Raw genomic sequence first — 16965 nt, 5'->3', positions numbered from 1 at the left:
TAAAGAATTAGAAGGGTAACATTTATTGCTAGAAAAAATAGTTCAAAACTAAATATAAAATCATATTTTATTGAGTTGAGCATTTAAGTAAAGAATAAAGAGCAATTAAATATTTTTAAGTATTTTCATTAAGTTATCTTTTGATAGCTTTTTAGAATACAATTTTTTTCTCAGCTTCTTTGGTTTCTAAGGCAGGACTCGGCTGTCAATTAGCAAGAACTCATAAGTTCCATTCTGCCCCTCAAGTTTGTAGACTTGCTAGGGGCCTCCCCGGCCAGGTGGAAGATGCCCTCTGTTTGCCTTTTCACACTCTAGAATGATTCAGCCTCACCCCAGAGTGTCAGGAAAATGTCCCACCCACCACTTGAATCAGGAGTGTTGGCCAGCCTTGGCTGAGGGAAAGTCAGTATCCCCTGAAATCCCAGAGAGCTGAAGGGGAGGGTCTGCAGAGAATCAATCTGGGGACCACTGGTTTTGACACCTGTTCCCTCACTTAGTAAGCTTTCTGGCATCTACCTCTTAGAGGTGGGCACCGAAAATTATACTCAAAGGCAGGCTCATTTGTACAAGTTTATTCCACACACTGCCACCCACCCCTGCCAACATATGGCAGGTTGTGGAAAAAGTACAAAACACCAGTTGTTATATCCTCTTAAAAAATAATTTAAAATCAAAAGAGCTAATAAGAAGATGGCATCAATATGATACAGGGTGATGGGGGGAAATCAGACAAGAGGAAAACCTCCCTGTTTTCCTTGTGAGATATATCAGAAATGATTAATCTTGTCAAACCCTTTTGCTATTCAATATAATACAGTCCGTGCGTGGTGCAATAAAGAAGTCTTTTGGGGCTTCCCTGGTGGCGCAGTGGTTGAGAGTCTGCCTGCCGATGCAGGGGACACGGGTTCGTGCCCCAGTCCGGGAAGATCCCACATGTGCGGAGCGGCTGGGCCCGTGAGCCATGGCCGCTGAGCCTGCGCGTCCGGAGCCTGTGCTCCGCAGCGGGAGAGGCCACAACAGTGAGGGCCCGCGTACCGAAAAAAAAAAAAAAAAAAGTGTATTGTTTTGTTTTGTTTTGTTTTGATGGTTATATTAGGAAGTTACTTTCAGGGCACGTGGATAAAATACCTGATCTGCCATTTGCCTCGTGTGCTGTTGGTCCCCATGGAGCGGACTGTTTCTCATCACTGCTTACAGCACGAGAGACAAAACACGCCATAATGCCCAGTTAAGCCAAGAAAGTACAGGGATCTGCCAGGCACAACTGTGTTGGGCTCCTTCCTCAGACCAGGCCTCATGTGACTCTGGTTACACTCACCGGGTAGTTATACAGCAAGCACGATTTATACATCATTGGGAACATGCTCAAGGCCTAAAATGGAAAGTTTCTGAAATAGCTCATCTGAGGTGATGATTCAGGCCTGTTCAAATGTACCTGTTTGAGAAGGTCCCTTGTCTATTCCAAGGGCTCTTCCTGAGGCACAGAGCGAGAAGTCCCTCTGGTGCATGCTGCCTTGTCTGTTTGGAGGCATTGCTTGGCCCTGGGGGCTTTGGACAGCTTAGCAATCTTTGGAGTCGGCTTTGGGGTCCCCCTGTGTATCAGCACACTGATGAATCCACATGGATCCCTGAGACTCTGCTAACTGCCTAAAGGACCCCCGTGGGGCATCTCGTAGGCTCCGTCCTCCTTGTCCTCCAGCTAGTGAGGACGCGCAGAGCTGGTGCCTTACACACCTCACCACCACCTGGGCCTGTTACGTACGCTCCACAGAGGGAGAAACAGATCTGGGGCCAAGCCAGCATTCAAGCTCAGGTGCATCTGGCCTTGAAGTTTCTCCTCTTTCCTGCATCCTTAAGCAATCCGATCAATATTCACCGGGGGAAGTCCTGATGCCTGTTGGATTCTGCATCACCAAGACCAGACAAGCGCTTCTCCCAGGCGCATAGAGATTTCCTGGATTGAGTAGTGGCTGCCGGCGACCTGCCTGAGTGGGGAAGGGCGCTGTTGGCCCCGTTTCCTGACCTCTCAGCACCCATCAGCTCTCAGATCTTGTTGACCTTTTTTTTTTTTTTAGGAAGATTTTCCCCTTTCCCCCCAGCTTTACTGAGATATAATTGACACACAACATTGTGTAAGTTTAAGGTATACAACGTAACGATTTGATATACCTGTGAACTGAGAAATGATCACCACAGCAGGTATAGCTAACAAATGCATCACTGTACAGAGTTCTGTGTGTGTGTGTGTGTGTGTGTGTGTGTGAGAGAGAGAGAGAGAGAGAGAGAGAGGAGAACTGTTAAGATCTACTCTCTGAGCAGCTTTCAAGTATACGATACAGAGTTATTCACTGCAGTCTTACAGCCCCAGAGACTTACCCAGCTTAGAAGTGGACCACCCTCCCTGACCCTCCGCCCCCTGGCTCTCAGTTATTTTTCTGTGTGGCTCTTTGCCACCACGAGAAAAGGAAGGAATCCCTATCCTAGGGTCGTGCCCAGCCATCTCCCCTCGCAGCAGGTACCCAGGGTGAGAAATCCCATTTTCGGTTTCTTTCGCCACCAGGGGGACCCCGGCTACAAGAACAATGACTCGCAGAAGAGACCTCAGTAAAAATATTCAAATCCCCAGCCGACGCTCCAAACGACATCTGAAACAAGAAACTGTCCCGCTGCTTCCTTAACCCCCTGCACCTAGTTGGTCTCTAAGGCGTGCGAACCCCTGCCTCTCCTGGCCGTCCCTGTGGCCGCAGCCCCGACGGCAGCCCTGCCCAGTCTCAGTCCAGGATTACCGCAAAGGCTCCCTTAAAGGGCCACCCTGCCTCCGCCCTCCTCCCCCAACCCACCTTCCATCCTGAAGTCAGAGGGGTGCCCAGAGGAGCTGGTCACTGCATCCCTCTGGTTTATACGCTACTCGGTTTCCCACCGAGAAGGTGAAGTGCCTTCTCCCAAATTCTCGTCTGCCTCGTCACAATCTGGTCAAGGTCACGGTGGCTTGTCTGGCCCAAGACATTCTAATTCATCCTGCAACTGTAATGTGATCTTGAGTGAATTATTTCACGTGTGTGATTTTCAACTTCCACGTCAATAAAACAGAGACAGTAATTTAGTGAGATAAACCGTGGAACACTTCCAGCAAGGTTTCTGACCATATGATGGAATTTCCATCCATGTGGGTGACAAGTACACTTTTTACACTGAGAATAGTGGTGAGCTATATCCTGCTGTATAGCAATCTATGCTAATAAATATTAACTACTGGTATCCCCCCCAGATCAAGAGCTATCTCCCATGTCCTTTTCTAGTAAGGAAAAATTTTTATGGGAGTATAATATATATATCTTCATTGGGGTTTCCCCAGATGTAGACCCTGAAGTGAGAATTTGAGTACGAGTGGTTTATTTAGGAGTTGCCCGCCCCCCTCCAAAATCGTGGCAGAGAGTAGGGAAGTGAAACAGGGAAGGGAACCAATACAGGGCCTGTGGTAAAGCAAGTACCACCGTGGGCAAGGGGACACCAAGCCCACCGACCCCTCTGCAATGGTCTACAACACATACCGACGGGAAGGGGGTTGGGATATTTCAACACCACCACAGTCAGTCTTGGCTTACGGCTGCTCCTGGGGGGTGTTTAGTCCTGACACCTCTGGGCGGCTGCTCTTACAGATGGAGCTGTTCTAGAGCCCAGAGAACAGAAGCCCTAGAGCAACATACAGGGGCCAGCTTCAGGAGGTCAGGTCAGCGGGCACTGAAATCCTGGGGCCTGAAGAACTGTGGGCAGATGCTGCCTGAGAACCCAGACCTTCCCATCTACACCAACACCTGGCACGTTGGTTTCTGTTTCTTTTCCTTTTTCCGTTCGGTGGTTGTAGAGTGAGATCACATGTCTGTTAGCCTTTTTGGAGATCTTCTTTGAGAAGGACCTGTTCAAGTCTGTTGACCGTGTTTTAACATGGGTTGTCTGACTTTTTTTTTTTCTTTTACAGATTTTGAAGAGTTTTTGGTATATCTAGGTATAGTGCTTCATTGGTTACTTGTAAATATCTTACTCCAGTCAGTCTCTGGCCTTTTCTCTCTCCTTGATGAAGAGCTGTTCTTTCTGATTAGTGTTTTCTGTGTCCTGTTTAGGAAATCTTTGCCCACACCAAAGTCAAGAAGGTAGTATTCTAAGTCATCTTTGGAAGCTTTGTTGTTTAATCTTCTGCATTGTGGTATATATTCCCTGGAATAGTTTTTGTTTACAATGTAAAATGGGGCTGTTTTTTTCATATTTGTATTCGATTGATCAATCATCATTTACTTAAAAAAATCATTCTTCCTACTGCAGAGAAGTGGCCCCCTTGTCATAAGTCGAGGGGCCTTATATGCATGGTCTATTTATGAATCCTCAAGTTTTTAACCCTCTGACTAATAAGTCTTAGCCATACAGAAAGTAAACTGATAGACAAACTTAACCTAATAAGAACCAAAACCCCATAACGTCAGTCTTAGTAGTGAAATGTTTCAACTTCCCTCTGGAGACTGGGAATAAAGTAGAATGTCTGCTACCGTCACTTCTATTCAACATTGCACAGGGGCGCCTTCCCAGAGCCATCAGGCAAGATAAAGAAATTAAAAGGTATAAGAGGGCTTCCCTGGTGGCACAGTGGTTGAGAGTCCGCCTGCCGATGCAGGGGACACGGGTTCGTGCCCCGGTCCGGGAGGATCCCACATGCCGCGGAGTGGCTGGGCCCGTGAGCCACGGCCGCTGAGCCTGTGCGTCTGGAGCTTGTGCTCCTCAACGGGAGAGGCCCCGGCAGTGAGAGGCCCGCGTACCACAAACAAACAAAAAAAAAGAAACAGAAAGGAAGAAATAAAACAGTCTATTCACAGACAACATAGTTGTGTACATAAAAAAATCCAAAGGTTATACATCTAAACTATTAAAGTTAGTGAGTACATTCAGCCTAGTCCTGGATAGAAGGTAAATATAAGACAATCAAGTGTCTGTATGCCAGCAACAAAAAACTGGAAAATGAAATTCTAAACTTATTCCATTTGATCACCATAAAAAGTATCAAATAATTGGAATAACGGTCACAGCAGTTGCACAAGGCCTTTATACAGAAAACTACAAAACATGACTAAGAGGAACTTTTAGAAATACAAAGGAAAGCTAGCATGTTCAAGGATAAGAAGACAATATTGTGAAGATATCCGTTCTCAAGCAGGTGTTTACATTTCATACAAAACCAATCAAATCCCAGTAGGTTTATCTGTGGAAATTGATGAGTTGATTCTGAAATTTACATGGAAATGAAAGGGCCAAGAAGAGCCAAGAAAAAGTTGAAGAAGAAAAAGAACAAGTATCAAACACTATAAAAGTGCCAGGTACCCAAACATCACAAAACTGCAATTATTAGTGTAGTGTGCTGTTGGCATAAGGATAGACTGATGCTCTAGAAAGAGAAGCCTGGTTATTGGTATTTTTGAAAAGCTCCTGAAAGGTTCTGATGGGCAGCCAGATGGAGAATCACTTTTCTAGTTCCAGTTTTTACCTACTTGCCTTACCCTACTCTTACCTCCTACTGTAGTTGGAATTGCCCCTCTGCTTGTATTCCTATACCATTTGGTTCCCTCCTTTGTACTTAGAACATTGTATTATGCATGGTGAGTCTCCCCTTATAGATGTTAATTATCTGAGGGCAGGAACTTTTTCTTGTATTTCTGTATGGCTTGCCTAATAACTACCACGTAGACATTCGTAAATAAGTATTCATTAAATGGGCTCAGTTACTGATGCGATCCTCTCCAGGAACCCCAAGCCACGCTGGATAAAACTTAGCACATCTTTTGGTCTCAGAACCACGTTCACAGCCTCCCCAAAGTCCAAAAGCGAAAGGTTTACATCACTTTTCTAAGTTGCTCTCGGGGTGTCCTTATAGTTTAACTTCCATAAGAAAGGGCTTAAAAATAATATCAAACAGGAAAATACAGATAAAAAGACACCTGTCAGGCTAAACTGATAACAGTGAAACAGTTACAGTACTTTAAAAAGTGAATGGGTGGAATTCTTGGCATGTGCCCACATCTGACTATTTATGGTACCTTATGTTACGTGCCAGGGCTTTAGCTTCTCAGCTCATAAAATCCTGCTGGTCCACGAAGATGCCAGATGGATGGCCACAAGGTTGTTATTTTTAAATCATTCCGGTTTGGTATTGATTTAGGACCTAACATGAGGAAACAGAGTTTAATCAAAAGGTGTGAAATTCGACGCTGGTTCTGATAAATGAAGCCCCACTACAAAATCCTGGGCTTGTGGTCATACTGAGACAGTCACGCTATCCCTGATCAGCCCCTTCATTTCTGGACAGTCCCAAGTATTAGAAAGCTCTAAGACTTTTGGTACCACACAGATTAAGTTTCATCTATTTTGGTCAAGACGGATTCCAGATCCTTGAACAATGCTCGTCTGATCTTTACTCCTTACTTCCAATTACATGGCCCAATTTCCTGCCACTGCTCTTCAGATAACTTCATTGGGACCTACCTCAGCCTCCTGGACACAGATTCTTAACACACTCCAGATGGTCCTAGAGGGTGGCGTGATGCCCAAAAGGGAACACAGTATTCTAGGTGTGTTTAACCAAAGAATAGAATGAGTTTCTATCACCCCTTTGTTATGAGCAGTATATGCCTGTTGAATTAGCTTGAGTTGATTGATTCTCTGCCTTAACTTCATATACTTGGCCTCTTAATGAGCTTTCAGTATTAAAAAAAAACACTCCTGCTTTGCTACACAGATACGTCTCTGTAGTCTTCTACCTGTACAGTTCACCTTTTTTTTTTTTCCTTGCGGTACGCGGGCCTCTCACTGCTGCGGCCTCTCCCCTTGCAGAGCACAGGCTCCAGACGCGCAGGCTCAGCAGCCATGGCTCACGGGCCCAGCCGCTCCGCGGCACGTGGGATCCTCCCGGACCGGGGAATGAACCCGTGTCCCCTGCATCGGCAGGCAGACTCTCAACCACTGCGCCACCAGGGAAGCCCCAGTTCACCTTTTATACCTGGGTAGCCATCCATTGGTTTCTATTAAATTCTCCCTCACGGATTTACCCCAGCCTGGATTTCAACTCTTTGATCCAGCTTATTACCAGGTGAACTAATTTTACTCCAGCTGTGAGTTAGGGCAAAGTAGCGTGCACTCAGACCCTCATCTAAACTGTTGATCCCAAAGAACAAGGCCCAGAACCGAGCCCTCCATCCTATGATAGAGGAGACATTGGTCCATTGGGTGCAGTTACTCATCCAGATACAAATTCACCTAATGGTGAATTATCTTCTAGCCCACATTTCTCCAGCTTACCCATAGGAAAATAAAGGGGGATTTTCAAACATCTTGCTGAAAACCAGATGCACAATGTCTACATCATACCCGATACTCTGAAAGTAATAGGAGACATGAGCATTGTACCCTGAGAAGTTGTGATCTTCAGTGCAACTTGACAATTCAAAGATGAGGGAGGTTAACTCCCAGGATGGGAATACATACACCCCTGCAAAGAAGCTACATTTTCAGCAGTGTTGCCTTCCCATTCTGTTTCTGTGTGTCTAATCCAGCTGAAGTCACTTCGTCGTCACATCCTTTTAACTTTTGCCATATCTGGGTACCTTAGCCATATCCCTGCTGGTTACCATTTTACCTAACAGGCTGCACGGCTGCCACCCTCTGGTCACTAGTAAAAAGATTTCATCACAATCTATCTCAGGCTCTAACATATGGACAAAGACTTCCCGAACTGAATGCCTGTCAAGATGGAGGCTGTCAAACTTTAAAGGATCTTGCTAATCGGAACTACACACATTTGAAAGTAGTATTTGCTAAGGAGGACAGCTCTTCCCTACTGAGCATGTGTGGGTCTGGAGCAGGACTGCTAGTTGGCTCGGCTAAGAAGGGGGTGAGGACCTTCCCTGGCGGTCCAGTGGTTAAGGCTCCATGCTTCCAGTGCAAGGGGTGAAGGTTCGATCCCTGGTCAGGGAACTGAGATCTCACATGTTGTGCAGCATGGCCAAAATATTTTAAAAAAAAGAAGAAGAAGAAGAAGAAGACGGGGGTGAGACAGGCTGAGGCTGAGAGCACAGGGGCTGGACCCTGAGGGACCTGGGATTTGAGTTCTGGCTCCGCGGTGGTCCTAGCTCTGGAATCTTGGGAAACTTCCTTACTCTGTGCTTCTGTTTCCTCGTTTATCAAATGGCGATAATAACAGTATCTACCTTAGAAGATTATTGTGATGATGAAATAAAAGCTAAATGCACCTAGGACACAGCACTTAATAAGAGTTCAGTGAGTGTCAGCTATTACTCTCTTAGGTGCCTGAATAAGTCTCCTGATTTGACTTCAGCTCTCCTAGTAAGTTTACATAGAGGAAACGATAGGCTGTCTAGTCGTCTTCCTATACTATTTTAGCTATTTAACTGTCGCTAAATATTAGAATGTAAATTCCACAGGAGCAGGGATTTTTCTCTGCTTTCTTTCATGCAGGATCCTCAATACCTAAAACACTGCTTGGCACGTAGTAGGTGCTGAATTAGCATTTGTTAAATAAACAGACGAACCTGGCTTCCTGTTTGTCCACATTCACTCTCTCTTCAGGTTGCTTATGTGGATGAAGTAGATAAAATGAGAAAATCTGGGTAGAACATTTAACAGTACGAGGCACATAAGTACATACTCGATAAATAGCAGCTATTATTATGTTGACGTGACTGCTGGCAGGTTTACTGAGGGGAGATGAACAGCTATGGACAGATGGAAACGAGATATGGAACAGATGGGTTTTCTCTACTCTTGGAGTTTTCAGTCTAGTGGGGAAGCAGACAGATTTTTAAATCGAATACATTAAGTGTACAGGATAATATGGGAACGGGACACTGGGCTCTACCCAGGTCAGAGAGGTATGCAAGGCTGCTCTGACACAGTAGCTTTTAAATGGAGACCTAAAAGATGAGTAGGATTTAGGCAAGTGAAGAAAAGAATCTGAACAAGAATGGATATGTGTATTGGGTTGGCCAAAAAGTTCGTTCAGTTTTAAGTAAAAATAAAAGACACGGGCTTCCCTGGTGGCACAGTGGTTGAGAAAAAAAAAAAAAGACACATTTTTCATTTTCCCCAAGAACTTTATTGAACAATGTATTCATTAACCAAATGAACTTTCTTTTTTTTTTTTTTTTTTGCGGTACGCGGGCCTCTCACTGCTGCGGCCTCTCCCATTGTGGAGCACAGGCTCCGGACACACAGGCTCAGCGGCCATAGCTCATGGGCCCAGCCGCTCTGCGGCACGTGGGATCTTCCCGGACTGGGGCACAAACCTGTGTCCCCTGCATCGGCAGGCGGACTCTTAACCACTGTGCCACCAGGGAAGCCCAAATGAACTTTCTTTTATGTAATGTTGGCAGGAGTTTGGTTTATTTTTATTTATTTATTTATTTATTTATTTTGGCTGCACTGGGTCTTCATTGCAGCATGTGGGATCTTTAGTTGCAGCATGCAGACTCCTTAGTTGCGGCATGCAGGATCTAGTTCCCCAACCAGGGATCGAACCCGGGTCCCCTGCATTGGGACCTCGAGGTCTTACCCACGAGACCACCAGGGAAGTCCCCCAAATGAACTTTTTGGCCAAGCCAATATACGTAAAACTGAATCACTTTGCTGTACACCGGAAACTAACACAACATCGTAATCAACTATACCCCAATATAAAATATAAATTAAGTTAAAAAAAATTCCCAGATACAGGGATCGGCTTGTGCAAATGCCCTCGGGTAGGGAAGAGCTTGGTTTTCTTGGAAGAATGGAGAAGCCAGTTGAAGCGTCTGCGTGTGAGGGGAAATGATGAATTCTAAGGCCAGGGGCAGGCCTGCCTATACAAGACCTCGGGACCATGCTAAGAATTTAGCAAAGAGGCTGGGAAGTCTTTGAATGGTGCGAAGAGCAGAGATTTAACAAATCACAACCGATTCTGTAATGATCCAGGCCGCTCTGAGAATTGAGGGTATACTCATGCCCATCACTTGCCTGTAGCCCAGAAAACCAGCAATGGAGCAGAAGGCAGGGCTGCGGTGTCTCAGCGCACACACCGAGGGCTCTGTCGGTCGGGGCATCAGAAGCATTATTTCTGATTGGCCAAATTATCCACTGATGCAGGAAGACCAATTTTCTCCTCCTGTGAGGAACTGTACCTGTCCAAAGAAAAAATGGAAAAGGATAGGCAATCAGACTGCTTGTCCTTTTTATGCCTGCCAAGGTGCTACTCGCATTCTCCCAGGTGCCAACGGCAAAAATAGGCAGGAAAAAAACCACCTGATGTGTCTTTCTTCCAGAACTCAAAGGCCACTCATATATCCACCTGGTTCTTCTCCACAACCCTAGGAGGTGGGAAGGCGGATCTTTTTGTCCCTTATCTCATCCCTCCCTCCTCTTCCCACTCCATTCGTCTTGCAGATGGAAAACCGAAATCACCAGCAAACGAAGGGGCCATCAGAGATTCTTGTCAGAGATAAAACTAGGATTAAAACCTAGTCTCATAATTCCGAGCCTTCCTCCTCTCATATCCATACTAGAAACAAAAGGACATGAAGGCGATGTCTCTCACAAATGCATTTGCTGTCAATGTGAGTTACACAGAAATGAACGGTCAGCAGGAGGGAGTAACTCGACTCTCCCCACTTTACAGAGACGCTATCTTGAGGTCCAGCCTATACCCACCTACTTTCGGGGCATCTAAACCTGGCTGTCTCATAAACACCTACGACTCGTTATACCTGAAACAGAGATCATCCTCCCCGCTCCCAACCCTGCTCCTCTCTGCATTTCTCACCTCAACACTGCTTTTCCTCTAGTCCTCAACTCCCTCCACTCCCTCCACCTTAATCCCCACGTCCCATCAATCAGAACGCCCTGTGCGTTCACTCCTGAAAAAGCTTTCCAACCATGTCTCAGGTCACCCCCAAGTCGTCCCCATTCCTGCTGCTTCCACCTCAGCTCAAATCTGGACCACTGCAGTAGCCTCCAGCTGTGCCTCCAGCTGTATCCCGAGTCCCCCACTCCCACCCCATCCTCCTCTCTGCCACTAGCATGAGGCACCCAAGACGAGGATCCTTAACTCCACTGTTTTAAATCCTCCAACCCCCATCCCGCACGCTTGCCTGAAAAGTCAAGCCTTAGCGTCGCACCCCAGTCTCTTCATGATGTGGAATTCATCTGTCGCCCTCTGGAATCTTCCCCCTTGTTCCTTGGGCTTGGGCCACGCCAAGTGACCTGCTGGTCCCCTGCACATGATGGACGGAGCCCTCCATCACCTCTGACTCATCTCCTACCACTCTCCCTCACCCTGGCCTCCTCATGCTTCTCTAACCCACACACCGCATCCCTGCTTAGGGCCTCTGCACTGGCTGTTGCCCCGTCTGGCACCTCTTCCTCCAGATACTTGCATGGCCAATTCCCTTACCTTCTTCAAACATCACCTACTCAAATGTCACCTTCCCAGTGAGGTTTACCCTTGCCTCCCTATTTAAGTTTGCACACCAGCCCTTCCCTTGGCACTCCAGTTTCTCCGGACTGCTTTGATTTGTTCCGTGTCACCTTTGAAGAGGTCATGGAAACAATTACACTCATGGTTTATGGTCTGTGCCCTACTGCTGTACCCCCAACCCCACCTCTAGAATGTAAGCTCCAGAAGGGCAGGAATTTTTATATTATTAAGGTTATTGATATATCCTAACCACCTAAAACAGTGCCTGACAGATAGTAAGCACCCTGTAGACTCTTGTTGAATAAATTGAATGCATAAATATACCTGTTAGTTCACATCTCTCTGTTCACACATTCTTCTTTATTCATCCTATTCCCCCGCAGCTACAATCTCATTGACACTTTCTGCTTCAAACATGTCTTGTTTACCTATTGGTCTCCCCCACTTCTTGGGCCAGAGGAGGCATCTTAGGTTATCTTTCTATGACTACTTCCTAACACACATCGGAAAATAAAAAGCGCTTAATAAATATTTGTTGAACTCAGATGCCCTGGATCATGTTGTATTTCAGGCAACATGTACAAACTCGGACCATCACTATACAGAAGAGCTCATTCCTGAACTAATTACTTTGGTTCCATAAATCTTTTGCTTAAACCAGGAGGTACTGATGTATCCATTCGGATAACTGGTCGAGGCAGGTGCCAATTTTTGCAAATTCTATTTCGCCAGTATTTCAGAAAATGCAATTTGGTCTTGAATAGCTGGTCTCAGACCAGATGGTTAGTACGTTCTGATTTTTAGAATTGGGGATGCTCCCTGACTGAAAATAAATTAACAGGAGAGCAGGCGTGGAATAACTATTACTTCGTTAGTTACTGCATGTAGGACATTGTGCCAGCAATTTTACATATATTAACTCATTTTATCCACAGCAAACTCGTGAAGCAGATATTATTATCTATATTTCACAAGTGGGGAAGCTGAGGTTCAGAGAATTAAGTAACCAACCAGGGTCATGTAACAGATGAGTGGTGTGACAGGAATGTGACCAAATTTCCTGTGGAATAAAGTCCTGGACCCCTGCACTGTGCCGCCGTGTGGGTGTTTATTCTCAGGGTCATCTTCTTGTACGTTATGAACTCACCCACCTATTTTATTGTCTCTGCATCTTTTTTTTTTGCGATACGCGGGCCTCTCACTGCTGTGGCCTCTCCCGTTGCGGAGCACAGGCTCCGGATGCACAGGCTCAGCGGCCATGGCTCACGGGCCCAGCCGCTCCACGGCATGTGGGATCTTCCCGGACTGGGGCACGAACCCGTGTCCCCTGCATTGGCAGGCGGACTCTCAACCACTGCGCCACCAGGGAAGCCCTCTGCATCTTTGACGTTTGATTCTTTTACTGCCCTGAACACAGTGGGTTATATTTTCTACAACATACCTGTTCTTTTAAATTTTGGACCCTACAGAAGTACAGACTCTAATAAAATTTACTGCTGGCCTGTGAATACCCTGGAGTGTCACACCAGCTTGCTTTGAAGAGGTGTCCCTCTCCAGGACCTACTTGAAAAGTCCCACCCAGACTTCACCCTGGGGACCGATTGGAATTTAGCCTGACCTGTTTGGTTACGAAGGGCCGTGCCATAATGCTGAATCTGAAGTTTTTCATTTCCTGCTCAAGGATGTCTAACTTTCTTAGGCAAAAACAAAACAGAGAAAAACAAGGGAGGAAGCGGTCAGGGAAGGCGGGAGGATGCAGGAGATACAGTTGGCGGCATTACTTTGTGAACACCCGGGACACAGGCTCTGCCCTCCCTCTGGACTGAGCAGAGAAGAATCCAGGTAAAAGTGCCCTTTCAGGAGGGTTGTTAGGGAACAACAGACTTGCCAAGAGGGCTCAGAACTCTATCCCAGAGGAGAAAACTCTATTTGGTTCTGTGCCAGCATCTCTTGTCATGACGGAGGAGACTAAAGGAGAAAAGGGCTGTCGCAGTGCGTAGATGTCCATCCCAGTCTCCCAGTTCACCCCTCCCCTCCCTTACCCCTGGGTAACCACAAGTTTGTTTTCTACATCTGTGACTCTATTTCTGTTTTGTAAATAAGTTCATTTGTACCCTTTTTTAAGATTCCACATATAAGCGATATCATATGATATCTTTCTCTGTCTGACTTAATCAGTATGATCATCTCTAGGTCCATCCATGTTGCTGCAAATGGCATTATTTTGTCCTTTTTATGGCTGAGTAATATTCCACTGTATACACACTACTATATATAAAATAGAAAACTAATAAGAACCTACTTGTATTGCACAGAGAACTCTACTCAACACTCTATAATGGCCCATATGGGAAAAGATTCTAAAAAAGAGTGAATATGTGTACATGTATAACTGAATCACTTTGCTGTACACCTGAAACTAACACAACATTGTAAATCAACTAGACTCCAAGAAAAAAATTTTTAAAAGGGCTGGTGTAGGACAAGAGGCCACATTCACCAACAACGATGCGCCAGCCAGGAGAAGCATCAGTAACGATGTTTAGCGATCCAGAAGCTGAGCTGAGGAGAAATATAATGATGGCAATGTATGTAGCTCCCAAGATCAAAGTGGAAAACACATGTTTTGGGGACACTAAAGGTGCTTCCAGAAGGTTCCCCTTTAGGACTTGCTGGACACGCCAAAGACACGGAAGCTCAGTCCACAACCAGAGAGCAATCATCTATTAGTCCCCAGAATATGGTTGATCATGTCTATTTGATGCCCTGTCATTTGTCACCAGTGAACTTTGGAAAAAAATGTTCATTCAATTTTATGGCTGGGAGAGGCTTCAGAGATGGATGTTATCCACCCCCTCATTTTACTGATGAAGCTTCTCAGACACAGATAGATGTGGGGAATTCTACTTTTCAACGTTTATGAGAACATGAAGTATAGTTACAGAAACATTCTCTGGATGGTTCAGGATCGTGCTGAACCTGTCATCCCACCCGAGTGTCCCCACGAGCATACCTGGATCTTCCAGAGCGTGTATTCCAGCTGGAGATTTGGAAAAGTATGATCACCTCATGGCTTGGAAAATAACATTCGGAAAAATAAAATGTTCAGAAAATCTGGTTTGGCTTTTGCATCCGCGCTGAGGCGCGCACACTGAGAAGGGAAGAGAATTAAAACATGTTCTACTCCTTTTTTCCTCATTTTTTAGTTTTTACGGAAATATGTGTTTGGGGGAGCGAAACTGCGAGTCTATGGGGGGTCCCCACTTGAGCTACTGACAAACGTGACAATAGGAAGAAATCTAGAGAGTTAAGAAGAAAAAGAAGTACCTGGATGTGGAACAGAGTGAAGTTTAGAATTTAGCAGGTCACATAGAATTATCACGAATGCAACAGCTTAAGGATGCTCTTTGAGAAGCTTATGGAAATATGTTAGGCCTGTGTAGCTAAATTGCTAGAAAATGGGGCAGGAGACGGAGTGGGAGGGATGCCGGGGAGGAGGGGGGTGGGAGGGCCAAGGAGCTGCTGCCTAGGGAGGCGCCGCGGGGGCGTCTGTGGGATGGGATCTGTGACCTCAGCATCACCATCAGCCCCAGGAGGGAAGAGGCGGGTGAGCTCAGGGTACAGCCTCCTCCTCCAGAATCTGCTGCTTCGCCCCTGAAAGGAGAGCTCCTGCCAGCTGCCCTGGAGTCAAACGGCAGCCAGTGAAGCAGGGGATGAGGAAAACGGGCAGGAGAAGCCAGGAGCCCTCTCGTGGGTGAGGGAAGTGAAAGCCACAATGAACTTGGGAGACTTGAACGAGAGCAGAGGAGAGGAGGGAGCCTATGTATTAGATGTAGCTCTGTGTTTACACTGCAAGTGGCAACATGCAAACGAGGCTCGGGGCGCCTTCCTCCTTCCTTATTCTTCCTTCCTTCACGAGGAACCAACTATGCACACATCCGGGTCCGAAAGGACGTTAAATCTTGGTTAGCAACCAGTGTAACCCAGAAATGCTGACATGGGATGCCTAAAAGCCGAGTCTAATGGTCCTCAGTTAAAGAAAATAAGCAGACCCTCTAAATGTTTCCTAAGCTAAATAATAAAACATAACTTGTTCCTAAAATTTCAGCAGTGATCTGGGGATGTTTTGACATGTGATTGGCCCTTTTCTTTTTTAATGCATAGACACTCTAAGAGACAAAAGCATTTATTGCTAGTTAAGGAAAGATCTCTTTCTCGTAGCACTGGCTTCCTTCTCCCTGCTTGCACAATACAAAGCAGTGTGTGTTAATGGAGGCTAGTCACATAATGGGCTTGCTCACCACTTAAACTCTGTGCCCCGCTAGCACCTTGATTCACAGAGCCGTTCTCTTTATCACATACTGAGTTAACACTGCCTCCCTCCACTTTACAAAAGGCAGGGAGAATTGCATCCCAGGGAGAGCAGCGATGCCGATAAAGGGGTCGGAAAGAGGCAGAAGCTCAAGAGTCAACAGATTTGAGCCTGTGCTTGGAGATTCTGCCTGTGCGCTGTGTACCCCCAGTCCCGAGTTCATCTGGGTTCCTGGTCCTCTGGTATTTGCCTTTCCCAGTGCAAGGGTAGGGAAGATGATGACTCTTCTGGTCCTCTGGGTGTGTGTGCGCGGCTGCGGTGGTGTCTACTGTGGACTAAATTACCATTTCTCTATGCATCCCTCTCCCCAGACAGCTAGATTAGTAGCTACTTGACAAGCAACCTCATGTACTTTTCATCTTCAAAACCCGAGCGTGTAACAAAATGCTTACCTCAGAGCAGGAAATGAATGGATTCTATTTTTTAAAAATCCATGAATGAATGAATTCTTTGTTTCTGGCTGAATCTGCTTGGAGGGCCCACGTTGCGCCAACGGTTCCTAGGAAACCACATTCTGTGTGGCAACCCCACCTCCTGTTGTTTGATTTGGGAGGTGGTCTATTTTTTTCACACTCTGGTATATACTGAAGTACCAGCAGGGTTATTTTACTTCCTCTTTATATTTTGGGCTCCAAGCATTCACCATGCATGATATCAGTCTTTTCTTTTCTTTCCAATCCCTGCAGGACAGAACATTATTCCATCCTGTGAGTAACAGCTGCATGGATTGCAACCCAGCAGAGAAGAAGATTTTCATGGCCAGATGTGACCCTCTCTCCGAGACTCAGCAGTGGATTTTTGAACATATTAATATGACTGTTTTAGAAAAATTTAACTACCATGCCAGCTCCTAGAAAGAGAAAAGGAAGGAAGAAACAGTGATTACCTACAGGTTATAAAAACTAAATTTTAGCCAGTCTCCGGGTCAAAGGAGTCAGGAATAACATTTCCTAGATCCAGGAAGTCTGGTTTAAAGACATGTAAATGCCATGTCCAAGTAGGTTGTCCCGAAGAACTTCCTGCACCTGAAGAACTTGGCTAAGAACCTCACCAGCTGCTTCTGAGAACTTGAGCAGTCCCCTTGCTGGCC

At 45.9% G+C, this 16965-nt stretch overlaps 1 protein-coding gene across 1 annotated transcript in view; it reads left to right on the top strand.

Annotated features, from left to right (window-relative positions):
• GALNTL6 (polypeptide N-acetylgalactosaminyltransferase like 6) overlaps window positions 1-16729 on the top strand; it is a gene marked incomplete at both ends in the record, with an annotated part of 1083563 nt that extends 1066834 nt beyond the window's left edge. The window contains one exon of the mRNA XM_081237627.1: window positions 16562-16729. Coding sequence (XP_081093753.1) covers window positions 16562-16729 — 168 coding nt within the window. The remainder of the gene's footprint in view (window positions 1-16561) is intronic.
• Window positions 16730-16965: the final 236 nt, after the last annotated feature.

Source organism: Mesoplodon bidens (assembly GCF_964165515.1).
Source record: "Mesoplodon bidens genome assembly, chromosome: 6".
NCBI lineage: Eukaryota > Metazoa > Chordata > Mammalia > Artiodactyla > Ziphiidae > Mesoplodon > Mesoplodon bidens.
The sequence above is the reverse complement of the archived record's forward strand: the minus strand, read 5'-3'. Positions and strand labels throughout refer to the sequence as shown.